We start from the raw sequence: 27420 nt of genomic DNA on the forward strand, positions 1-27420 counted from the left end.
GGTGGAAAAATCAAGACATGGAGAAGCTAAGTGATTTGCTCAAGGTCATATGTCTAAATGTAAAATTTGAGACAGGCTTCACTTCTAGTGCTTTTAACCAGTCTGAGATGTCATGGGAATAGCTTTCTAGTTCTTCAAGGCACCTTTCTCTACAGAAAAGACATGACTTTCAGATGTGTGTGAGGCCTGGACTACTAAAAGAAATGAAGCAGCTTGGGGGCATTTGAACAGGAGAAGTGACCCAAGGGGACCTTGGCAGTGTGCAGGAACAGTGTGTGGGGCACTTCTCACACCTGAGCACTGATCAGAAGCAAGTCCCTGACCCTGTGACAACTGCTGAACGCCAATTTCAGGAGCTGCACGTTTGCTAGAAGTAAAGCTCACACACGAAGTAAAAAGCAAAGGAATTTATGTTTAATTCTTTACCTAAAAACAGAAAACCACCCTGAGTGTGTGTGGATGAGAATCTCAAAGCGGGTTTCTGATTGCTATACTGCACTGGATGCAGGTTACTCTGAAATGTTGAGTTACAGATGAAATCATGTTTTCAAAGGACTAATTAAGCAAAAGAACCAAGTAGCCTTCATGCAGACTGTATCTAGCAGCAGACAATTTTAAACTATACATAGATTAATAACAAACATTAAAACTGAAGAAGTAAAGGTCACCCTTTTCTTCTTGTAGCAAGTAATGAAGGACACGCCAATATGCTTCCTGCCTTTTAAAGTTTGCTAAAACTGTTGACAATTCTCACGTCAAAAGGACATCAAGGGGCCACCAAGATGCTCAGAAGGCAAAGTGTTTACTTGCAAGTCCAGCAACATGAGTCTGAGCCCTGAAAGCCCCATGAAAATGGCAGGAGAGAATGGTTTCCACAAAGGTGTCCTCTGACCCCCATCACATTCACACAGTGGCACACTCACCTCACACGCATTACACAATGTACAGTAATAAACTACAATTTACACAAAAAGGATGTTAAAGTGTATTTAAAGTCTCATTTCAAACACCTTTCCTGTCTTCCTAGAGGCAGCTATATTTACTCTGGTTTGGGTTTTTCTCCTCCAAGGTTTTTTTTCCTTTCACAAACTATGTAGATTGTGCTTGTTATTTTCCTTATTATATACATGATTACAGTGCTCTTACAGAACATATGTTATACATCTTACACGTGACAATAGTCAGTGCTTTTCAGGGAATATCTTGTTCTCAGAATATTGTATCTTGGAAATCATATCACATCATCAGACACCATCTATATTCTTTCTTTTTTAGAAGTCTCTTGCACAGAACTTTCTTATTGATGAATATCTGTGCTACTACCAATATTTTGCTATTACAGACATAGCCACAAGAATAATTTTATGAATGTATCTTTTTGTGTTTTTGCCAGTTTACCTCTGGGATAGGTCCCTAGATGTGGAGTTGCTTGGTTACACAAATGCTGGTATGCAGTGTTTCTCTTTACAGGGACAATTTTCATTCCTATCAGCAGTCCGTTAAAAGGCCTATTCTGCCCATATCCTTACTACAGGGTTGGAAATTCACCCTGATCGGTAAAACATTTTGTCTCATTGCAGTTTGAATCTGTCTTTGTTGTTGTTTTACGAGGGGGACTGAACCACTTTTATACGTCATTTGTTTCTGGACTCATTGATCTGCTCCCTAAGTTTATCTGCTTTTCCAGGCCAAGTCACTTTTCGTTATAAAGACCGCATTTTGTTCTTCTGCAGTTTCCTTAGCTCTTTGTACTTCTTTTCCTTTACTAACCTTAAAAATCAACTTTTACTAACTCTTCCCCAGAGGGGAAGGAAGGAGGGAGGGAGGGAGGACCGGTGGGAGGGAAGAAGGGAAGGAGGAAGAGAGGAAGAGAGAGAGAGAGAAGACCTGATAGAATTTTTATTATTAGAAGTTGTTGTGGAATATTTGTTTACACTGTGTGAAGATGTGTCAGTGTGATTGGTTTAATAAAGAGCTGAATGGCCAATAGCTAGGCAGGAGAGAAAAGGCGGAACTTCCGGGGAAGGAGAGAGAGAACTCTAGACAGAGAGGAGGAGACGCCAGTGAGAGTCTGAAGAAGTCAGATGTATGGTACAGAGAAGAGGTAACCAAGTCACGTGGCAGGAAATAAATTACTAGGAACAAGTTAATTTGAGTTATAAGAGCTAGTTGGGGACAAGCCTAAGCTAAAGGCCAAACTTTCATAATTAATAATAAGTCTCCATGTCGTTATTTGCTGGCTGGCGGTCCTGATGAAAAAGTACTACTACAAGAAGTTTCAAATACATAAAATTGCATAAGAACAACAGGCATGGTTATGACGTTGAATCTTTGATAGTGATGCAGATCTGCTGACATCTACTTTTGGGGTTTTTAGACATGTTAATCTCCTCATGTAATTTTTAGATATTTTATCTCCACATTACCTTTGTTGTTGCTACTGAAAAGGTTTCTTTAGTTTTTTTGGGGTTTGTTTGTTTTTTTCCATGCTGGAAATTGAATCTAAGGCCTCACACAAGCTAGGCAAGTACTTAGTAACTGAGCTACATACTCAGTATGCTTGAGTTCCTGGCTGAGATCATCCCCTGCTCCTGTCAATGGTAGACTGGCCTGGAAGGGTAGGCCAAATAGACTCTTTCCTCCCCAAGTTTCTTTTGTCACAGTGTTTCATCACAGCAACAGAAAGGAAACTAGAAAACAGGTAGGAATGTCTCTAGCATTATCTGTGTAACAATGACAGTGGCTTAGGGCTGTGACGGATATAACTGGTATTAAGGTGACAGCCATTAACATCACACACTTATTTGCACTTTTTTTTTTTAAAAAAAAATCAAAACCGGGTACAGAATCAAATCCAGTACAGTACGGTGTTCACAGCTCTAGCTCCGACAGTTGGCAGAGGCAGGAGGACTGCCACAAGTTTGAAGCCAGTCTGGGTTATGGAGTGAATTCTAGGCCAGCTTGGGCAACAAAGTTAGACTGTCTCAAAAGCAAACCACGAAAAAGAAAGGGACGAAGGAAGGAAAGAAGGGAAAAAGGAGGAAGTGCTCAATAATTGAGCTCTATACTCAGTCCCTTTATAGCTTTGTATTTTAAGACATGATTTCACTAAGTTGCCCAGGCTGGCTTTGAACTCACTATGTAGTCCAGGCTGAAAGGAAGGAGGGAGGAAAGGGGGGAGAGAGGGAGGGAAGGAAGGACCATGATATTTTTTTCAAATGTCTTCTTTGGCATCTCTGGCAATGATTTCATGGCTTTTTCTCTACATTATTTAATGTGATAAATAATATGCACAAACTCTCTAATACTGCATTCTCAGGATGAACACAAATTGTATACGATTTCCAGAATACTTTTTGAAAACAGCACTTAATATTCTGAATTGTAATACATTTGCAACTGAGTAAGTATCAAACAATTCTTAACTCTTGTAGCCTGAAGGTTATTTCATAAACTACAAATCTGAGGCCTCTAGGGATGGATTTGCTAATCATTTCTGGTGGCTTTGACAAACACTGAAGAATGATGCCATTATGCTGATTTATTATAAGGAAACAGAGTCATACTACTGCTATAACAAGAAAATGCCTTGAGACAATGCAACCCTGCAGAGGAAATCACAGTGGATAGTGAAGCCAGGACAGACCCTGGGGAAATGGCTGGTACCCTGTGCTCTAAACTACTCTTCTCCCAGGGCAGCAATTCACCATCCACTTTTCCAGTCCACACCGATGACATCAGCTCTTCTCTAAGTTTGGTTGGGACATTCAGAAAACAGATGAGAAGGGAAATGTGTGAGTCACATACCTTAAAGTGACCCTCCATGAACCACTCAGATACGGAATCCTTCACTCCCAAGTGTGTGTGAAACCTGCGACTTGCTTCAACGCAACAGAACATGACTAAGGCAAAGCGACTTAACAGATGTAGTTAAGTTCAAGTAAGTTGATTTTTAGTTCATCAAGGGAGAAACCCTGGGTGTAGTGGAATATTAGTTTAAGATGTGTTATATTCGTTTATGCTGTGGAATATTTGTTTAATGATGCAAAGATGTGTTGGATTCTTTTATGTTGCATTTGTTTAACTCTGTAAAGTTGTGTTACTTTGCCTGTCTAAAACACCTGATTGGTCTAATAAAGAGCTGAGGAGCCAATAGCTAAGCAGGAGAGAGGGAAAGGCAGGGCTGCCAGGCCGAGAGAATAAATAGGAGAAATCCAGGCTTGAGAAAGAGGAGGAGAGAGAAAAGAAGGAGAGGACACCAGGGGCCAGCCACCCAGCCACCCAGCCAGCCACAGAATATGAAGGAAAGAAAGAATATAGAATACAGAAAGGTAAAAAGCAAGAGGTAAAATGTAGTTAAAGAGAAACAAGATAATTTAAGTTAGAAAAGCTGGCCAGAAACAAGCCAAGCTAAGACCAGGCACTCATAAGTAAGAATGAATCTCCATGTTTTTATTTAGGAACTGGGTGGCGGGCCCCCAAAAGAGTAAAAAAAAAAAACAAAACCCAACTACACCTGGGTATCCCTGACTAAATCGGAGCCAAGCCCTTAAAAGAGGGTCTGGAGGGCTGGCTGAGGTCGGCGGCTCCCCTGCTGACTCTGAAGAAATAAGCCACCATGAGCTCAGCAGCTGCAAGTGGAGGATTTCTGCTGACAACCGCAGAAGCTTGCAAGATGACCCTGAGCCTCAGATGAGGCTGCGGCCCCAGCCAGCGCATTAGTTACAGCCTTGTGAGGCCTGAGCAGAGAAGCCAGCTGGGCTCTGCTCAGAATACTGATGGTGGAAACTGTGAGATAACTGACCAGCCTGGGACAATCCATGCAGTCAGCAGATCCTCACTGCTCCTTCCCTCTTTCATACACAGTCCTCAGCCACTTCCCAAAAACATAGCTCATTCATCCCAAATAACAGTGTAGAAAATATACCAGGACTTAATTCAAATCTTTGGGGGAGGGAGGAGAGAGAGAGAGAGAGAGAGAGAGAGAGAGAGAGAGAGAGAGAGAGAGAGAGAGAAGAGAAGGAGAGAGAGAGAGAGAGAGAGAGAGAGAGAGAGAGAGAGAGAGAGAGAGAAGTGGTATCTTATAAGCCTTTAATAAAAACAACAAATCTAAGGTAGAGTTTTATGCTTTCCCTGTAATAATTCTTTTTCTTTTTTTTCTTTTTTTTTGGTTTTTCGAGACAGGATTTCTCTGTGTAGCTTTGCGCCTTTCCTGGAACTCACTTGGTAGCCCAGGCTGGCCTCGAACTCACAGAGATCCGCCTGGCTCTGCCTCCCGAGTGCTGGGATTAAAGGCGTGCGCCACCACCGCCCGGCTCCCTCTAATAATTCTTAAGAGTGACAAGTGGTCAGAAATACGGAATTCTGCCCTACATTAGGGTTGTCTGGATTTGGATATACTGTATATTTCATTAATGATCTCTCCTCTATTTGGCAGGTCCTGAGAAAGAATTCATCACTCTTGAGGGAAGAGTGAAACTTCTGTTAAAATAATGTCATTTATTTATGCAACACACAAAGCTGCTAACTTTTCAAATGAGGAGGGCTGGGAGGGTTGATTTTAAAAAGTAAAAGCCTTGAATTTCAGGCTGCCATGGTTGGCATCAGGATCCTCAGGAAACACTTTTTTGATGGTGAGAACTTCCTCACTGGAGGTCACAGCAAACAGAAAGGAAGGAAGCGGACGGACGGCAGTTCAGACACACTCTGCATCATAATATACCAAAGTGGCAGAAGAGGCAGCTCACCAGAATGAGCCCCAAATATCTGATATCGATGCATATATCTTTGATATAAACAGATATAAACTATTTCTGACCGACTGATAAGCCCAGAGTCGTCGCCAGTAACTTACACAAGCTACTCCAGTGAAAACAAAAAAGGGTGTCATTGGCACAACTGCAGCAACACTGTATGAATAAACCGGGGAAAAGTTTCAAAATTTGGATACTACTGTTTCATAATTTAGGGAACACTGAGAACTTGGGATGACTTAGCAGGAAAGGTTTCTTACTGTTTCTCCTGCTGCTTCACACTTAACTTTAATTTGGAAACATTGTTCAAAACAAAAACAAACCCATCAAGCCAAAGAAACTGACTTTTATAAAGCACTGGATGCCATTGTTACACAGTTAACAAATGCCTTAAAAAGTGCTATGCCTAGATTTTGACACAGTCAAAAGTAAAATGTTGTCATGGGACAACACATTGTTTAAAGTACTTTTTAGCCTTTGGGCAAAAATCAAATGTAAAAATTGACTTTATTACATGGACAGGACTCTCAAGACAGTGTGATCTGATCAACAGGGTTGTCAATAAAGATGCACTTGCCACATAAAGATGCACTTCCACAAATCAAATGAGCTGAATATGAACCATAAAGGTTTAGATTAAAATATATTATACACATAGTTTAAAGTTTCCAATCCAAGTTATGACTAGAAAAAGCACAGCATTCAATGCTCCGAATTTCAAAAGTCTGCAACTGAGCAGCTTCTTCCTGGAGTATAAGATTGAATCTAGAGCCGCAGGTTTTTATTAACTTTTAACACCGATTAATATTGGGCAGGCATGAACATGTGAAATGTTAAATAAAAAAAGAAGGGCTACACAAACATTCATACAGTATGCAGAATCTGGATGCAACCCTACCAGATGAATCCACTTCCACGCACATGATAGGGCCGTCTGAGTACTTGGTCAGCAAACAGTTCAACTCAACACTTGAACAAGGTGTAACCTCTGACTTCCACATTTACTATGATATGAAAATATCTAAGTTTTTATTACCACTTATAAAGCAAAGATGAAATCCTCATATCTTTGCAGTTCAAATCTAAACGGCCTTGATGGCCTCTGAATCTGTAACGTCAGATTTGTTTGTTATTTAGTAATCTTTGCCCTCTGGTTTTGAAAACTCCCTTTGCATCATAAAGCAATCTATAGAATGTCAATTCCTATTTTCCATTACTAACTTTGGCTTATAATGCTGGAAGTATCCTATGTCAACAACCCATGAAAAGGCATTTAATCACACAGAAGCTTAGAAAGGAACAACAGTCCATATTCATGAAAGACAAAGCAGAACCATAAGCCAAGCCTCCCAATTCTCAACCTAGGTTTCCAGAACTCCAAACACTATCGTGAGCAAAGAACACTGATGTCAGGCCGAGGGTGAGGGTCCTGTTGTACTGGAGGGTCTATCTACTGACACACTGCTACACATATGTAGTGTAATGAGGATGATAAATTCCGGTGTTAGGTAGTTAGGAACAGGGGCCAGGGAAGCTTCAGAAGTGCGGGCATCAGAGCTGAGCCTTAGAGACTCTCAGGACTGACAGGAAATAGGAGGAAGAAAGGAATCACAGACCAGGGTACTATGAGCAAAGGCACAACAAAGGCAACCATGTGCAGAGTGTCTCCCAAAAACAACAAGCTAAAGTGTGCTATTAACAACCATAGCTTGAGAAACAGACACAAGGCAGATAACAGAGCATTTTGATCCTAAGAGACTTATTCTGGAAGCATCAGTAAGGTACTTACAAGTTTAGAAAGTTTCTGAAATGTCTACTTAGTAAAATCACCACATTAGTACTAACACTGGACTTTGTTATGTATATCAGCTTTTCATCACTCTAACAAATACACCAAGATGACCAAATGATAAAGAGAAAGGGTTTATTTTGGCTCAGTTTTCATTGTTTTCCAGCCCATAGCAGGACAGCACTTCATAGCAAAATAGGGATGGAGAGCAAAACCACTCACTTCACAGACAGCCAGGGAGGACAGCACGGGAAAAGGGGCCAGGGTCTCACCACTTCCTTCAAGGACACACAGCCAATGATGTGAGAACCTCTCACCAGGCTGCACCTTTTAAAGGTTCCACCATCTCCCAACTGTGGTCCAGACAAGACCTTTACCATATGGACCTTTCTTCAGGTGATACCTAAGATCCAGACGCTAGGGCACATATAAGTTTGGGGTTTTTTTCCTTTTTTTGGTGTGTGTGTATGTGTGTGTGTGTGTGTGTATGTGTGTGTGTGTGCACAGGCATGCAGGTGTTTGGGTATGCAGCTCTATCCATCTGACTTTAGGACAGAGGAAAACAATATGATGTGTGTGAGGTTGAAAGGGCAAATGGATTACTGAGAAGCTCACTGGGGAAGACCATACCTCACAGAACTCTGCTCTTTTCACTTTGCACACAAATAACCATTTTAGATTTGCGGCCGGTGCTTCCTCAGTAAAGAACAAACACTCAACAGGAGGTAAAGTGACTCCTAACTCACTCCTGTACTATGATCCTGTTAACTAAAACCCTGCTCCCTCTTCACTCGCCAGGACATAACCCTGTTCTTACATAGCCAATTCATGAAAAGAATTGAAACCATTTACATACACTAGTAATTGAGGAATATTTATGATCTGTGTGTGTGTGTGTGTGTGTGTGTGTGTGTGTGTGTGTGGTGTGTGTGGGGGGGGGGGGGGGTGTAGAGAAAAATGGAAATGAATGGAGAGCTTGCCGAAGTCACAAATTTCTAGATTCACCATGGTTTATTGACAATGACAAAATCTGACTGAATTAGTGCTCTGTATAGTGTCCTCAGAACCTAAGAAAAGGAGGTTCAGTAAACACTACTGAATGTTTGTAAATGATAGAGTTACATAATAGAATCAGAAAAGCATTCCTGAGCCATTTGGTTTCTTTCAGATTTCCAAAGACCCGCTCTGCCAGCATTTCCCAACTAGGATTCTTCATCTCAACCACTGAACACACATGACCAGAGTGAGACTACTTACTTCCCCAAGAATAACACAGGTCCAGCACGTTCTACATGCACAAGGGACAAGTGCTCATTACCTATAAACAGATGCCTTATGATACTGGGACCTTTCCCAGAGTGTAGTCAGTTTAGAAAGGGAGCGAGACTGACTAGTCCATCTTTTCTCTCTCACTACAGCGGCTTTAGATACGATTTAAATATGTAACTCCTGGGTGACAGTGCTCCAACTCGTTCAGTTGTACAACATGAAAATTTATACAAGCAGCAGGTAAAATTCTGATAGACTGTTTTCTTCTATTTCACATTGCCTAAAGAATAGTAAATGTAGCCACTTGAAAGGCTAACCACAACGGAAATTGTTAGGGAACACCCAAAAACATTTCTGAAAAAGATAAAATGCCTACAATTTCTCATATGTGACTATATGAAGATAGAGTAGCTTCCTGTGTGTGCTTTTTGCTTATTATAAACCACAAATAATTAGAATCAATTACAATTGACCAAAACTGGAGTCACGGTCAAATCACTTACGTGTGAACAATGACTAACTCACTGAAGACAGAGACTAAGATAAGATGGTGCATGACCGCTTTTCCTCATGCACAGCCTTTCTATTTCTTGTCTCTAGTTACCACCATTGCTTGTCATTACCAAAGCCTCTAAAACTGGAGTCTTTTTCCCTCAACATGGATAAGAAATAAGTGTATTACTTAAAAACTTATTATACCAAAGAAGAAGAGATTCTTTTGGTTATAAAGCTTTTGTTTATGCATCTATATCATTTTTTTAATAAGTTCAAAGCACAATAAGGATGCTAACTGGTAAACTTCAGAAAAGTGATTTTAAAAGGCTTCCAGAACACACCTGTAATAACACACACTGCTGTGTCCTGTTATATATTTTCATCAAGCATAAGGGACCCCTTTTTATGTAAGTGGTTAACACAACCAAACTAAGTCAATGGCATCATTTAAAACTTGCAGTGACACAGTGATTTATTCAGCTTTCTACTTCCTTTCAACTCCAGCTTTACTCATGGGAGAAGAAGGGAGCCAACCACTGTAAACCTTACCCGAGGTCCATTTCCAGGAAATAAACCATTCTCTCACTGCTACATTCCACCCCCCGCTTTTCACTGGGAAACAAAATCCATCACAGCACAAAGCAGTTCTACCCAGAAATTCTCACTCCCCTTGGCTTGTGCCGACAACACCGAGAGAAAACCACCAACTGTGGGGAAAGACTGTCACTGTCAAGGGGGAAACGGAGTCCAGGTAGATGAGACAGTTCGGGGCAGGTTTCCCAACACATTTTCCCTGGGCAAAATGATACAGAAAACACGTACGGGGTAGGAAAGAAAAATGCTTCTCTGTTTTTCTTGAGACAAGGTCTTGTATAACCCAAGCTGGCCTCAAACTTGAGGACTGCTCCCTCAGTTTCCCAGGTGCTGGATCACAGGTGCCTGTCACCATGCTCTGCTTCTACAGGCTCAATATGACGCCAGAAAGTACATCTTGTGAGTGGAATGGAACCCTTCCTTTATAACCTGACTGCTGAATGTGGAGTTCCTCATCCAACCGTGGGTTTTAGAGCAAAGACAAAAAAAGCTGATACTTTAGACAAAGTCTAGAATTTCTTAGGTCAGCTTCTGGGTAGAAAGCGGGGGCCTGCTTGCTTATTTCTATTTTTAACTCTCTGCTCACCCCATCCTCCCACCATACACACCACACCTCCCTTAAAGGCCAAGCCCATCAAGTCATTTGCTCGTCTAACCATCTGAATCCCAGGGCACAATTCTTGGTCATTCCTTCAGTCACTCAAGAGCTGACAACTGGCTTTTTACCTGCCACCTCTACTCCTGTCTTTCATTATTCTCGGTCTAAGTATCCACATGGACAAGCCCTCCTTTGGTCTCTATTTACGATGCTCTTTTCCTCCACCTTGCTGACTATAACTTAGACCTTAGATCTTGATTTTAAGCATGTCACACTACTTTCATTTTATTTGTATTAGTGCTCTGCCTGCATCTTAATGCGGGCACGTGCACACACACACACACACACACACACACACACACACACACACACACACGTACGTATGATCTGTACTGGTTAATGACTCCTGAGCAGGGGGTTTGCTCCAGAGTATAACTGACACAGTCAGTTCATTTCCCTTTATTTTAATTCCTGTCAGTTCATTTCCCTTTATTTTAATTCCTACCTTGCCCCTATCACAGTAGCACTCATCTGGCAAAACTGCACACCTATTAAACCCAATTCTTTGTATCACTCTATGACTTTTACTAAGTAGCTGAACAAGACTAGAGGAAACATACACCCATACTGGTTGTTTTTATACTAAATTCATGACCACAAACCTCAAAGTGGGTCTTGGGTGCTGCCAGGCAATCACACTTTTCCCCTTACAGTGAAAGGCTTCGAAAGGCAGCTGACTATGGCTACTCCCTGCCACACACACACACACACACACACACATACACACACACACACACACACACACACACACACACACACACACACACACACACAGAGTCTCTTGATGCTCTCTGATCAAGCTTTCATTCCGACCACTCTCCCCAGGGTCTGGTGTAAGTGACCCATCATCCCAAGAGCATTTGATGGGGGCCGATTATTATTTCCTGTTGAAAATACTTTCTTCAGAAGGCCTCTGGAGCAGTGTGTTCATGTTTCTCCTCCTGCCTTGCTGCCCTGCACTGTGCATGTCTTATTATCTACTTGTATGCCCATTTGCTTTACTAGCTCCCCCATGGGTGTAAGGTATTTGCTATGCGATCAACTGCCCAGCTGAGTAGGTACCACAGCATTTGCTGAATGACTATCAAATATACTGGAGTTATCCACTGTCTCAAAGAGGTGAGATATGACACATTTCAATAGGCACATCATACATTTCAGTAATTAATTGTATTATAATCAGGATGCCTTCCTTTGTTTTTCAGTATGTTAAGTATACGGAAACTGAAAATTTTTGGAAATTGAACAGTCGGACAGAAACAAAAATAAAAAGGATTTGTACTTGTAATTGGCTGACTGAGGCTGCCCGAGGCACTACACTGAAAGGGAACTGATGCTACACCAGTTTCAGGAGGGAAGAGCAGGAACTGTTGGACATCTCCAGGGAACAGGAGTGGGTGCGGTGGCCCGGCTGTTAGCTGACCACTGTTGTGTGATTTTAAACTCCCCGCTGGGTTAGCCGAGTGATGGTAGCAATCCTGTATCTACACACCCACTGCCTGCTGGGAGCCTCCACACGTGTAACTAACGCAGCATCTCAAACCACCAATGAGCAGAACATGGCCGCTGATCTACAGTGCCTCCAGGGAGGAGAAACACCACTCTTCTAGTCTCCTCTCAGTGACAACGCCTCTGTCCATGCCAGGTAAGAGCTCTAAGCATTGCCACGGCTCCCATTCGCTTAAGCCTGACCCACACCTCCACATCCATAGCAAATCTCACTAGTTCTACCCCATTTCTTGGCTTTATTCAGATCTCTCCACTGCTAGATTAGACCTGGCTACTACGGCCTCTCCCTGGTCCATTATGGCAGCTTCTAGATGGTCCTACTTGTTTGTACTTGGACCCCTTGCAACCTCGGCTTCATTCAAGAATTCCTTCCTTTCTATCTTTATTTATTTTACTCAGTTAATTAATTTCTTGGCAGCAGGAGCTCATTATGTAGCTCTGGCTATCCCGGAACTTACTATGTAGACCAGGCTGACCTCAAACTCACAGAGATCTGCCTGCCTCTATCTCCCAAGTGCTGGGATTAAGGGTATCATGCCCAGCTGAAAACTATTTTCCAAAAATTCACATCAGGAGGCTGGAAAGATGGTTCTGTGGCTAACAGCGTTGGTTGTTCAGTTCCCTACACCATCTGGCAGCTCACAACTATCTCACATTACAGTTCCAGGGCCCCGGAAGGCCCCAGGCACACACATGGTGCACAGACATACATGTAGGTAAAACACTCACACACATAAAATAAATTTTAAAAAATATAAATCAGGGTAAGAAGATGTAGATAAGTGACGGGGTGCTTGCCTAGCATGTATAGGCTTTGGCTTGGTCCCCAGCACCACAAAACAAAACCTATGGACCAAGGGTCACTCTATTATCACTTCCCACTGCACTTGAAATGAAATCCGACCTCCAAGCCCTGTAATTTTCCCTGGTATGTTTCTTCAGCTCCATCCCAAACCACTCTCCTCTTGTTCCCTGGGCTTCAGCCACACTGGCCTCCTTTAGGGTAGCTGTTTTTAACCATGTGCCGTTTTATCAACTGGTCCCTAGGCTGGAAAGCTCTTGGCGACATTTAGTGGCGGACTTGCCTTATCATTTAACCTCAGATGACAGCTCAGTGACTACCACGACGTCCTCCCTTAGCTCTGCACAAGAAATAATCATTTCAGATCGGAGTGTCAATCTATTGATTTGATTTTCTCTCCCCTGTGGCAAGATAAGATCAAAAGAGCAGGAATCTCAGGGCTACTTGTTGAAGACGGCTTATAAAGATTTTTAAAAAATGTATTAGACATTGTGGCAAGATAAGATTGTTGTGTGTGCATATATGCATTTATTTATTGTTTATTGTTTGTAGAATAAATGACTAAGAATATAACAATGAAAGAATTTCCAATTTAGAAAATATAACTCTGTTTTTTGAGATGGGTTTCTTTGTGTAACAGCCCTGGCTGTACTGGAACTCACTCTGTACACCAAGTTGGCCTCAGACTCACAAAGATCTGTCTGCCTCTGCCTCCTGAGTGCTGGGTTTAAAGGCGTGTATACCACCAGTGCCCAGCTATAAAACATCACTCTTTTTTCCCCCCAGAGGACCAAATTTATTAAAAGAAAAAAACAAATCAAGGCATGACAGTACACACCTGTCATCCCAGCATTCAGAAGGCGGAGACAGGAGGACTGCCGTGAGTCTGAGACCAGCCTGGGCAGACATTAGATAAAATGTAACTCTTTAGAGTGGAAAAAACCTAAGCTCTTCTGACTCAAATCTGGGGTGTGCCAATTTCTTCACCAGGAGAATCATATGGTCACTTTGTAATAACAGGGTATCAGTTTGCCCTCCCGGAGCTGCAGACACATAAGGCAGACTCTGGACACTATGATAAATGCCTTGGAAGGGAACGTTGCTAGAAGTCACTACAGGGAAGGACTTCACACAGCTCGCAGCTGGTGGGTGGGGGATGTCAGGAAATGTTTCCTGAAGGGGTGCTATTTGGATTAAGCTTCATAGGAAGGATGTGGAGTTGGGGTCCACACATCTTTAGGGCTGAGGGAAAGGGCGTATCAAATGCAAGAAGAGTTTAGACCGAGAAAAGACAGACAGGAAGGCAGAGAGTTGACGATGTATTTAGGACACTGAAGAGAAGAGACTGTCACTGGGGAAGAGAGAGTGAACTGAGGTGAGGCAGTGGGAGGGAGGGAGAGGCTGACAGGATTAAACACTATCAGGGGAACTGCTATGGGTCTTGAACTTTCTTCTGAGATAAAGAGTCCAAGGACTGAAAGCAAGATAACTGCAGTCTGTCACACAGTCCTCCTCAGAGGACTGTCACTGCAGCAGGGAAAAGAGAAGGCGGGGACAGAGAGGCCAGCATGGCTTCCCATCAAACCACAGCAGAACTCGGTGACAAGTGGCGCCAGAGCAAAGGGAATGCTAAGACCACACTCTTCCAAACCACTAGGACAACTAAGACTGTAACACACACTAAGGCAAAACGCACTGAAGGCGCCCCCAACAAGACAGGTGGTTACAGACATTAACGTTCCTGTCAGGAGCCTGGCACGTCTACACTAACTCAAGAGAGTTTGGCTAAGACCTCCAAAGATGAGGAAAAGGCATTCTGAGCTTTAGAAAGGCTGCCATACACACCTGCTTCCGTGTGCAAATAATTAAAGAATAATCTGCATGTTTAAAATGTGTGTTCTATTTTTAGGGCAGAAAGGGAAAAACAAGCACCTCCAACTTTAGCACTGCAATCTCCTACATCGACCCGAGTCAACTCTGAGTTATAAACTGTCATTCCAGTCTCACTTCTAATCAGTCTTCATTTTCATCACAAAAGCTTCTACTGAGTGGAGATGGAGAGAGATGGAGAAACGATAACACTCCAACTGAGACATACTATAAAATTTTAAAGTAAAAAAGGCTGCAAGATTAAAGAACATATTTCCATTTTTTTAAAACAATAAAAATGAAGCCACCAGTGAAGTGTGTTTTAGGACAAAGGGTCTAAGATGATAATAATATTAGCTACACAATGCACTGCGGCAGTCACCGAGGATGGACATGCAATGTCTTTATGGGGCACTAGCACCAGGGTAGGTGAGGAAAAGAAAAAGAATAACAAAACTGTACAATTCAAGATAGATCTAGCAGAGGCAGCATCGATACTACGGTCTAACACTGCCACGTCTAGATATAAACTATAATAGTCTAGTTAATGCAGTTTACACTGCCAATATTTTATTCTACAGATACAGTATATGATTAAAGATTTGAATTATGATCAAAGGCTTAAATGTCAAAACCACAAAGAAATGTTTAAACTCCAGGCAAGATATAAATAGAAAAGGCATGAAAATGTGAAGATGAAAAGAGAATCTGGACAAGAATTTCCTTGAAGCCCACAGGGAAGCCCAGGACAATGTGCACTGTAGACCTCTAATCACGTGGTTCTGAGCGGCCTCCCTCTCATTTGAACGACAGATAATACCCAGTGTGCCACTTACCTGACGACGATAAGAATGGCTATGAGAATCGAACAGATGGGATCTGCTATCATCAACCCAAAGTTCTGCATCATGATGGCAGAGGCAATCACACCAACACTCCCAAGTGTGTCCGCGAGGATGTGTAAAAACACACCTGGAAAGAAAGCATCATCAACACAAAACTGTAAAATAGGAATAGTTCTTGGGACTGGACCCAAAATGTCATAAATACCATTACCTACCCAATGAAGAATCAGTTAGGAGGAGACTGACTGCTTAGGAACTGCACAGCAGAATACCTATGAACTGAAACACTGTTTTCCCAACCACCAGTTTAAACATCTCACCGGTAGGTTATACTCGATCTTAATAGAACAATACAAATGAGAAAGTAGAATTTATTTTAAACGCTATTTATGAAATCCACCTTTACTTTAAAAAGGACAAAGGTTAAATAATTTGTTCAGACAAGGAAAGCGCATCAGGTGAAACAAACTGGTTATGAAAGCATTTTCATTTTGAAAACATGTACACACAGAGCCCTCTGCTGGTGATTAAAATTATTGCCTTAGGACTAGAATTTCATATGGATCCTAACTCAGCTTAACCTGATGTTAATTATCCAAACAGTTTCACCACTGAAATCTGTTATTATGCTCAAATTCACCATGCAAAAAAAACAAGTATCTGAATACTTTTAAATGATTAGAAAGTATACGTTGAACCTTTAATATTAGGTACTAAGTAAGTCACTAGTTAGCTGCTTAAGAACTAAAATACACTATTAAGATAAGTGACATTTGCCTGGAAAACCATAAAAATCTCAAGAAAGAAGCTGCATATACAATTCTTCCAGAAAATACTGAAGATAATAATCTACTCAACATGTAGATTTTTTGTTTTTGTTTTTTGGTTTTTTGTTTTGTTTTGTTTTTGTTTTTGTTTTGTTTTGTTTTTGGAGACAGGGTTTCTCTGTGTAGTTTGGAGGCTGTCCTGGAACTTGATCTGTAGACCAGGCTGGCCTTGAACTCAGAGATCCACCTGTCTCTGCCTCCTGAGTGCTGGGATTAAAGGCGTGTGGTGCGCCACGCACAGCCTGGCTCAACCTGTAGATCTTTAATGAGCAAAATTCACCACACAGCAAAACAGTTGTTAAACTTAAGTGTGCTTCACTCAGAAAAAAACCCATTAGTCCTGAGCACCATCAACTGCTCTACATGGAAGACGTGAGCAGCTAAGAAATTCATGTCGGATTCCCTGAACAATAAATGGTAAATATGCGCAGATTTAAACTAAAGGAAATTGTGTAGCAGTTTAAACTGTGACCACTAGTGAGTCCCATTAAATCTTTTCTTTCTTTCTTTCTTTCTTTTTTTTTTTCCGTTTTTCAAGACAGGGTTTCTCTGTGTAGCTTTTGGTGCCTGTCCTGGATCTCGCTCTGTTGACCAGGCTGGCCTCGAACTCACAGAGATCCACCTGGCTCTGCCTCCCGAGTGCTGGGATTAAAGGCGTGCAACGCTACCACCTGGCTCCATTAAATCTTAATGTTTGCTGGTGAAAGACCGTTCACTGCCACCGTGTAGTGGACAGCAGGCCACAGCAAATGGCACTCCATCACACCCCCTATTCCTTTTCATCCGTGCAGACTACTCCACAGAAAATTTTACATCTGTGTGCGGATGTGTGTGTATGTGTATGCACATATCACAGCACACGTGTGGAAGGCACAGGACAACTTGTGGTGGTCTGTGGTGATATATTGCATACCCTAATAAACTTGCCTGAGGATCAGAGAACAGAGCCAGCCACTAAATTAGACATAGAGGTCAGGCAGTGGTGACACACACCTTTAATCCCAGGAAGTAGTATGGCAGGGCACAGAAAGGTATAAGGCGTGACAGGAACTTGCTCTCTTGAGGCTGAGGATTTTGTAGAGGTAAACTAGTGGCTGGCTGTCCTGCTTCTCTGATCTTTCGGCTTTCGCCCTGATATCTGGCTCTGGGTTTTTTATTAAAAGACCATCTAAGATTCGAACAACAGAAGTCGATTCTCCCCTTCCACCACGAGGGCCCTGAAAGTTTGTAAGGTGCCCTTACACCACAGTCACCTCACCAGCCCCAGAGTTGTCCTCTAACAAATAATTCACTGGCAAATCCTTACACGTAACAAGCTTTCCTATGGTACTTTAAATACCAAAGAATAAAATATATTCCCATCAAAACCACTTTGGCTTTAAAAAATAAAAATGAAAAAGATGGATATTAAATCAATACACTTGAAAGTCCCTACGTTACAAACTCTTAAACATGATAACACAGTTTTAAGCTTTTAAATTCTTCAATCAGTGTTTTGGTAGGAACAGAAATAAAAATAGCTCTGAACAATGAAAAAAGGGGGGAAATAATTTGCTCTTGCTTCTCCTGAGGTTGGAAAGTCCCTGCCTACATGCAATTTCCTAGCCAGAAAGTAGGTTTTATTAGCACACATCATTAACTACTCTATTTTATAGTAACTATTCATGAGAAAAATCACTAAAGAAATAGAGAAAGTATGTCTAACTCATATAAAATTGAAGCTATGCAAGACTTGTAACACACCACTGCTCTCACACCTCTAACACCTGGTGCACTAGAAGCCAAACAGAGGCAGAGCAAGCAGTTGAGACCCGCCTTAGCTCAGAGTGCTCGCGATGAGCGTCTGCAGAGCCGCTGAGTCTGCACACCAGGAGGTAACAGCTGTCCTCAGCTTCCGCCTGGCCTTCTGGAGACCCCAAAACGCAGGCGTTTCAGAAATATAAACTCATTTTCATCACAGTTTATACAAAGATGATAAAAGGCTCTATTAAGCTTATTCCCTCCCAATCATGATTTTTCATAACTAAATATAAATTATTATCAAAGCTAATGACAGCACTTGACACAGTTGCATCAAAAATGTGCAAAGACTGTTGGTGACTAGAGGGTAACCAAGCCCTTTAAAAATAAACTCTTCCCTATGGAGAAACAAAAAAGTAAGAATTAGACCAAGAAACTGTTGAGAAAAACATATGCAGGAGAGGCTAGATCTAAAGCCACCAAGAAAACCAGAGTTAACTGGGAAAAAAAAAAAAATCAAGAAGCAGGGAGCTGGGAATCTGGACAATATAGTCCACACCCCCAAAGGAAAGTAACAGAGTTCACAGACAGATTAGTTTTCTCTAGCTGGTGCTGTTTATACTGTTTATATGACATTAAGCTCCTGTTTAGGTATCATTAATTGATGCCTTCACATATGACAAAGGTCTCACTGGATTTCATTTTTAGCTCTCAATTTCCCTACAACTTAAGAACATACTGAACATTATTTTGGAGAAACTGTCATAACCCTAAGAAAGCAAACACACCTGGGGCCACCGCAGTCAGGCCTAGCACTTACCTTTAGCAGGAGTTTCCAATGTCTAGGCTGGGGTTTTAATTAAATCTAAGAAAACAGCCAAGTGACAAAATATGGCTAATATACTCAACATAGTGTGTGTTTGTGTACATTTCCAAGGAGGGAAAACATTTAAAATATGCCTGCCATGCACTAATTTTTTTAAAAGAGAACTCTGGACAACTGAAAATGATGAAGCCAGTTTCATGAAATCAAGAAACACACAATTACTTGTCATACCTTGTAAAATCTGTCTGCTGGGTCCTGCCGTTTCTTTGAAGGATGGACCATCTGTAGAGAATTAAGTTAAGTTACTTTAAAACATGTCTTCAATTCCTGATCCAAATGTTTGCAATTCAGAGTCCATTTTACTCAAGTGTATGATGGAGGTGTGAGTAGACAGTCATATTACACCTACAAAATTATTTTTTAAACTTAATCAAGTAATTAAGTAGAGGTGAATTTAGAGAGGGCAATTTTGAAATGTAACAAGGGTATAGAATATTCTGGAAATTATTGTACTATAAATAAAAATCACAAGAAATTCAAATATTATGAAGACCTACCAATATTATACTAATAAAGTTTGAAGAGGCCCATGAATGAAAGCCAGGGCTGAAGCAAGGTAAGCGGACTATGAACAGCAGCTTTCAGTGAATCTGCATGACTGTGCCACTTTCTCCACAGAGGACAGACAGATACTACCTGTGCCATTTTCTCCACAGAAGACAGACAGACACTACCTGTGACTTTCTCCACAGAGGACAGACAGACACTACCTGTGACTTTCTCCACAGAGGACAGACAGACACTACCTGTGAGAAGACAGACAGACAATACCTGTGACTTTCTCCACAGAGGATAGACAGACGCTACCTGTGATTTTCTCCACAGAGGACAGACAGACACTACCTGTGCCACTTTCTCCACAGAAGACAGAGTCACTTTACTAAAATCCTGCCTTTTATCATGGGAACTGCCTGAAGCATTTCCCCTTGTTCACAGAGGCAAAAGCGAGGTCATTACTACAGCTGTGCCCTGGAGTCTCCACGGAGAGAAAGGCTGTGTGCCACAGGCCTACAGGCGAGCGAGCTGCAGAAGATTGGCAGCACCAGGCGAACACTAACTGTGAAGGCCTCGGTTCACTGCTAACGTAGTTGTGGGAAAGGGTGAGGTGGAAAGTGGACAACGTACGTGACATACATGGGCTGCCAAGCATAATAAGAAAAGGATTTCAAAATCTTACATCAGTGACATGTTCAGTAGGTTACTGTTGGGACGGTGTTAACTCTCTTAATAAAATTTTGAAGAACTAAAATTCTCTTTAAGATGAAAAGATAAAAGGTACTATAATTTCTATACTTAAAGGCATCAGAGACGACTAATCAGTTTTGCAATGAGACAAAAACCACGTAAGTGGGAAAAGATGGGCAGCATCTGTTTAAAGGGACCATCAGGAGACCAGCCAAGCTTCGTGAATGTGAAGTGTGGTGACTGAGTGGTCACTGCCCACGGCTGACAGCACACCTGAGCACTGCGGCAGTGAAGCACACCAGGGCAGCACACCTGAGCACTGCCGCAGTGAAGCACACCAGGGCAGCACACCTGAGCACTGCCGCAGTGAAGCACACCAGGGCAGCACACCTGAGCACTGCTGCAGTGAAGCATACCGGAGAGCACTGGGCAGCACACCTGAGCACTGCCGCAGTGAAGCACTCTGGAGAGCACTGGGCAGCACACCTGAGCACTGCCGCAGTGAAGCACTCTGGAGAGCACTGGGCAGCACACCTGAGCACTGCCGCAGTGAAGCACTCTGGAGAGCACTGGGCAGCACACCTGAGCACTGCCGCAGTGAAGCACTCTGGAGAGCACTGGGCAGCACACCTGAGCACTGCCGCAGTGAAGCACTCTGGAGAGCACTGGGCAGCACACCTGAGCACTGCCGCAGTGAAGCACTCTGGAGAGCACTGGGCAGCACACCTGAGCACTGCTGCAGTGAAGCACATCAGGGCAGCACACCTGAGCACTGCCACAGCGAGGCACACCCGAGAGCGCCTATAACTTAACTGTTTCCTCAGCTCCTTGAGTAGGGGTGCTGCACTGTGGTGAGTTGTGGATAAAGATGTGAAAGACACAAGCTTCTTTTAGGTGCGAGGGAATGTCACCATGGGAACTGCAGAGTAGCCACTGGGCGATTCAAGCAGACGTGATGCCTTAGAGAGAAGCCCGGACCATCCACTGCTATAAGAAGCTCCCAATTTCTGCACCACTGGCTTAAGAGCCTTAAAAACGACGACACAGCTCCCTCACAGTGTTACATTTCAGTAAATACAAAGCTCAGTGAGACGGACAAGGGTCATGAGCTAAGTGGAATGGAGGCCCATTTCCTTACACATCCCACCGTATGAGCCACCATTCAAAGCCTAGCTGTTTGACTTACTCATTCCTGTGTCTATGTGTGTGCATGCACTCACACATGTGGACCTATTCACTCCTGTGTCTATGTGTGTGCATGCACTCACACATGTGGACCTATTCACTCCTGTGTCTATGTGTGTGCATGCACTCACACATGTGGACCTATTCACTCCTGTGTCTATGTGTGTGCATGCACTCACACATGTGGACTCATTTACTCCTGTGTCTATGTGTGTGCATGCACTCACACATGTGGACCTATTCACTCCTGTGTCTATGTGTGTGCATGCACTCACACATGTGGACCTATTCACTCCTGTGTCTATGTGTGTGCATGCACTCACACATGTGGACCTATTCACTCCTGTGTCTATGTGTGTGCATGCACTCACACATGTGGACCTATTCACTCCTGTGTCTATGTGTGTGCATGCACTCACACATGTGGACTCATTTACTCCTGTGTCTATGTGTGTGCATGCACTCACACATGTGGACCTATTCACTCCTGTGTCTATGTGTATGCATGCACTCACACATGTGGACCTATTCACTCCTGTGTTTATGTGTGTGCATGCACTCACACATGTGGACCTATTCATTCCTGTGTTTATGTGTGTGCATGCACTCACACATGTGGACCTATTCATTCCTGTATCTATGTGTGTGCATGCACTCACACATGTGGACTTATTCACTCCTGTGTCTATGTGTGTGCATGCACTCTAACATGTGGACTTATTCAATCCTATATCTATGTGTGTGCATGCACTCACACGTTTATGTGTGTGCACACACTCACATATGTGGCAATGATGAGACAAGGTGAGGGAGTTGTTCTCTTCTCTCATCAGGTGGGTTCTGAGAACCAAATTCAGGTCATCAGGCTCGACAGTAAGCACCCTTCACATGCTGAGCCTCTCACTGGTCCAGAATTCTAGCTTCTTAATATTTACTGTGATTTGTTTGTGCCTCAGTTAATAGGGACAACAGCTATTATACCCTTCAGTCAATTATGAGAAAATTATAAAAATTAACACATAGAAAGCTCTTAGAGTATGTCTAGTACATACTGAGCACTTAGGATAATGATTACAATAAATATTAATTGAACTCTCACAAAATGAACCTGAGTAATTTTTAAAGTTTTTCTCAATCTTCCAAAATACATTATTTTTATTAAAACCTAAGCACAAAATGTCTTTTCTAGTAAATTAGGAAAAAAATTCTTCTTCTAATCAATTATTCACAACAAGGAGAATCAAATTTCTATTCTTTTCTTTCAAACCTGACTGAGAAGCCATAATTCAAGATCTGCAATACTCTAAAATTTGTGGAGTTCAGAGCATCATTCTGCTATTCGAAATGTTCCAGATTTGGGGACATTTTGGACTTCAGACTAGAAATGTTCAGTTAGTCCAGCCTACTGCGAATACCTCAAATACAGAACAAATCCGAAAACCTCAGACACTTCGGATAAGGGATATTCAAACCTTGTTGTATGTTGGAACTGGGAACTCTGGAGAAAATTTACCCAACAATTAAAAACATGAGTATAAAAAATAGGTAAACATTTGGGAACCCAGTAAATATCTACTGAGTTGTTCCTGTGTGCCAGAGCTGTGCTAGGATTTTATACAAGAATCAAGCGTGACACAAGAAACTCAGTCTACTGAAGGGCAAGAGTTCAGAGGTCAACTGACCACCACAGGCTTCTGTGTTGAGGCCCACAAACATGGCTACCCCGGTCCCTTGATCACACTATGCTCCATACTCCACCAGCAAGAACGCCACAACGTAAAAGAGCTGTCTGGGATTAATATGAGTGACATGCAAAAGCAAGTCAGTTTCTACATAGAACTTGAGGCATGGTCAACCTTTTCCCACTACCACAGGATGTTCACAGCTGTACAATTCATACTCCAGAACCCAAAATCAAGTTACACACCAAAAGAGAAAAGAAAAAGGTCTAAGTTTGCTCTTTTGTGTTGGGCTACATTAGTAGCTGTTGCATGCAGCCCGTGGGCCCCAGGCTGTAAACCCCAGAAGTAATGAGCATGGTCAGTAAGGCCAGTCATTCTCCACCTTGTACCTTCTCTATCATGACCAGAAAAGCTGTACAGACTCACTATAAAGGCTCTTAACAAAACAGAAAGAAAGAACTCTATTTTAGAAATGTATTTCAAGTTAAATGCTGTCGTTTGACAGTCCATAACTAACAAAATTTGAGACAAAGCTACTTTAATTGCTTGTACTTGATGACTGCAATCATTCTGGTTAAAAGCAATCTCTGAATGTAAAGTACTAAGTTCACAGGGAAGAATAATGAAGTTTCTATTCATGTTTGTTTATTGACTTGGATTAACTTTTGGATGTGATGTGATGGGTATGAACACGTGTGTGAGGCCTGAGGGTGGCATTCATGATCTCCTCCACTGCACGCCACCCTTACTTTCTGAGGCACGGTGTCTCATTGACCCTGAAGTCCATCTATTCAGCTAGGCTGGCTGGCTAATGCGCTTCAGGAATCCACTGTGTCTCCCCACCCAGGGGCAGAGTTCAGGAGCACTCCACTACCTCTTGCCCCCATACTTTCTATGTGGGTGCTGAGGACCAGTCGAGGTCCTTGTGCATGTGTGGCAGGCACTGTGCCAACTGAGCCATCTCCCCAGGCTCACATTCCTGTCTCATTGCTAAGACGCAGGACAGGTGAGCAGTCAGACTGTACAAGAGCATACTCCATCAATAAGAAATTCCAGAAAGGAAGTAAAACGGAGAAACTCAGGAGAAATGAGATGATGGGAGCTTTATAGTTTTCTATGGCTCTGACTGGTGAGTCTCATGTTACTAAGGTGGCGAGAATTCACTGAGTATGTTTGCTTCAGTTCCTGCCTCCAGGTTCCTGCCTTGACTTCCCATGATGCACTGCCACTTGTAAGGTGAAATAAACCCTCTCCTTCCCAAGTAGCTTTTGGTCCTGGTCGTTATCACAGCAATAGAAAACGAAGTAGGATATAAACTGAAGCTTAGTCGTGTTTAGGGAGGCCTGTGAAAGTATTCGTATCTTCGCACTGGGAAGGCTGCTCAGAGCTTAACCTGTTACAGGAGTTTGGAAGATTGGACTTAAGAGAAAAGTGCAGATGATGGAGGTCTGGCTTGTGAGATTACAGTGGGAAGTAACGACACTATCGGGACCATTTATGTGATATTTTGGATTAAGAATCTGGAACCGGAACTGTTGCTATACTGGCACAATTAATGCTGGTAAGCTAGGGCTTAAAAATCAGCTTTGATTAAGAAGAGACCAGCATCACAAATGAAATCCTGCAGGAAGTTTTCCTCAGGGCCAGCACACAGACGCTGTGGTCCAGAGTAGGCCATGGCTGTATCTCCTGCTGATGGCCAAACTTGGCCATGGGTAAGCGTCTTCCACATACTACTGATTTTGGTGACATACAAGCTACAGGACTGAATGGATAATGAGAGCAGCTTTGGCTTGGCACTGTGCGAGGGCAGGGAAGACCACTGATGAAGGTGGAGACCCAAGGACTCGGGGATGAAGACCCAAGGGGTTATGGGATGAAGCTGAGGCTTGGCACCATGTGGCAGGGTTATGGTTTCAAAACATGGCATAAAGAGGTAATGCGAACTGACTGAGGAGATTACTTACTACCCAGAACTAGAAAGTCTCTGCACAGCAAGGGAAACAAACAAGAAAAGAAGGAAAAGGAATCTCTGAGGGTGCAGAACATACCTACAAACTGATTCTTAATACCTAAAGTAGACGAAGAGCTCAAACAACCCAGAGGAAAATATTTGTCAGACCGAAAAATGGCCTATTGATATAGAAAAAGATACTTAACACCAGTACTCAGTAGGGAAATTCAAATAAAAATTTCAAGAAAATTGTTAGCTATTAAAAAAAGAAGTACTGGCAAGCATGTGGAGAAAAGGGAACCCTTATGCACTACTAGCAGGAACGTGACTGGTGTAACCACTACGAAAACTAGTGTGTGGTTACAACATGAGCACACAAGCAAGGAGCCGGAACCCAGAGCCCAAGATCTAGGTGTACTTCCATTCACTGCACCACAACACGCCACACTCAAGACAGGGGAGCAACCTCAATGTGCCAGTGCAGCAACAGGGCACCTTCTTCTAAAGAGAAAGCTGCAATTCAGGACATCAGGGACCAATTCAGAAGACAGGTGACGTGAGTAAAACACAACGATAAATAGCAGCTGCCATTTCTATGAGGAAGCTGAAGGAGGCAAACTCATAGAAACAGAGAAGAGGTTATGAGACGGAGAAGGAATTGTCGAAGGGCACAAGGCTAAGCTATGCTATCTCTGCAGAAGGCCCAGAGAGCTGTACAACACCGGAGTAGTTATAGCCAACACTGGACTACACACTTCCAATTGTCTGGAGGGTAGAGCTTATGCCGTGCTCTCATCTAGATAATGTGTAAATAATGAATAAATAAATAATAAGAGGTAGGAGGAAGTGCTTGCTAGTGATGTCTATAGCTTAAACTGAGGTACTGGTTCCACAAAGGTAAACTAGTCCCTGAGATCAAGGCATAAGCATTGAATGTGCACAGCATTTTGTTTGCCAATCATATTTCAATAAGGTATTTTGAAAATTGGAAGACCGAAAAATTGGGCCTTGGAATGTTCAATTTTCAAGGCTCTTCTCACTTTTTCCATATCTAAAGCTTTAGTATTCTATCCATATGGCCAGTGCTGGTAAACATCTAAGTGCATACTTTATTTAAGACGTAGGCAGATTGTATTACCTAAGCAGTTCCTATTAATCTATACTCACAACTCGTGAATAAATGATCTGAAATAAAATACATTGATAAATACATTATAACTTAGTATCTAATGTTATAACATAAAGATTTCTAAAGGAACATGGAACATTAGACAGCATAAACAGTTATAATAAAAATTGAAAAATCTCTATTATTTTCATAACATATACTAAAGGTCTTGTCAGACTTAAAACAACCATAGTTTTCATTTGCTAAACATCAACTATTTCCCACTCACACATCAAAAGACTACTATTTTATTACTTTAGTCACTGAAAAATAAAGGAAACAATTAAATCCACCGCCTTTCTTTCATGTTACAGTACAACAAACAGAAACTAACGCTGGAAACCATTTAAACAGACTCATGAGAGGCCACGTGTCCTTTCAACAGGCCATTTCAGCCAGGAAAAGACACCTCACACATCTTGTTTGTTTGGAAGGCTAGCCCTCTGCAGGTGCTCTGGCTGCACTCACCGTGAGAATGGAAGTGCCCGTGTCCATGAGCGTGCCCATGTCCATGCGCGTGATCATGGCTGTGTGCAGCTCCATGTTTGGCTTCATGACTATGGCAATGATCTTCGTGGCCATGGCTGTGATCTAGAGCACCATTAAAGAGGGAATGACTGTGCCCATGGCCTAGAAAACAAACAATATTTGAACAGAAAATGTGTAAGAATGCACAACTGATTGCAATAATACTAGTTAGAAGAATCCTGTCTCCAGATTCAAGTCAGGAAACACTTGCTTCTAATAACTACTGCCAACGTACTTAAGCAGTCCTGAGTTCTACCATGGAGCACAAGAATAAACTCTGAAGGCCAGAAAATGCAAATCCTGCAGGATCTCCAGGAGACCCGCAAATCTAGATGTGATCTCAAGCTGACTCAGGGGCTTAGCTGAACTCCCACAATACACACGAGCATGTACACACACATGTGGCCTGATCTCTTGCCTACAATCTGCTCCACGGAGGATGCTTCTGGAACAAAGGTGGAAGAAGAAAGGATGGAACAACCAAGCCAGCAAGCAAACAGAATGCTGGCTGCTCCTCCACATGCCGAATATCTACTTTGTCAATATATGTGCCATGGTGTACGCACGCACGCACGCACGCACGCACATACTAAATAAATAAATAATCTAAAAGTGAAACAAAAGAAAGAAATCCTAGTAGCCAAAAGGCAGCAGATGGATATCGAAATGGTAGTGGTGGGGT

General features: G+C 42.4%; 1 protein-coding gene across 1 annotated transcript in view; it reads right to left on the reverse strand.

The window, feature by feature from the left end:
- Slc30a7 (solute carrier family 30 member 7) overlaps window positions 1–27420 on the reverse strand; it is a 73080-nt gene that overhangs the window by 24767 nt on the left and 20893 nt on the right. The window contains exons 6-8 of the mRNA XM_059266130.1: window positions 26679–26840; window positions 19208–19258; window positions 15575–15710 (exon numbers count right to left, since the gene is read on the reverse strand). Of these exons, the coding sequence (XP_059122113.1) occupies window positions 15575–15710; window positions 19208–19258; window positions 26679–26840 (349 nt within the window). The remainder of the gene's footprint in view (window positions 1–15574; window positions 15711–19207; window positions 19259–26678; window positions 26841–27420) is intronic.

Source organism: Peromyscus eremicus, chromosome 6 (genome assembly GCF_949786415.1).
Source record: "Peromyscus eremicus chromosome 6, PerEre_H2_v1, whole genome shotgun sequence".
NCBI classification, from domain to species: Eukaryota; Metazoa; Chordata; class Mammalia; order Rodentia; family Cricetidae; genus Peromyscus; species Peromyscus eremicus.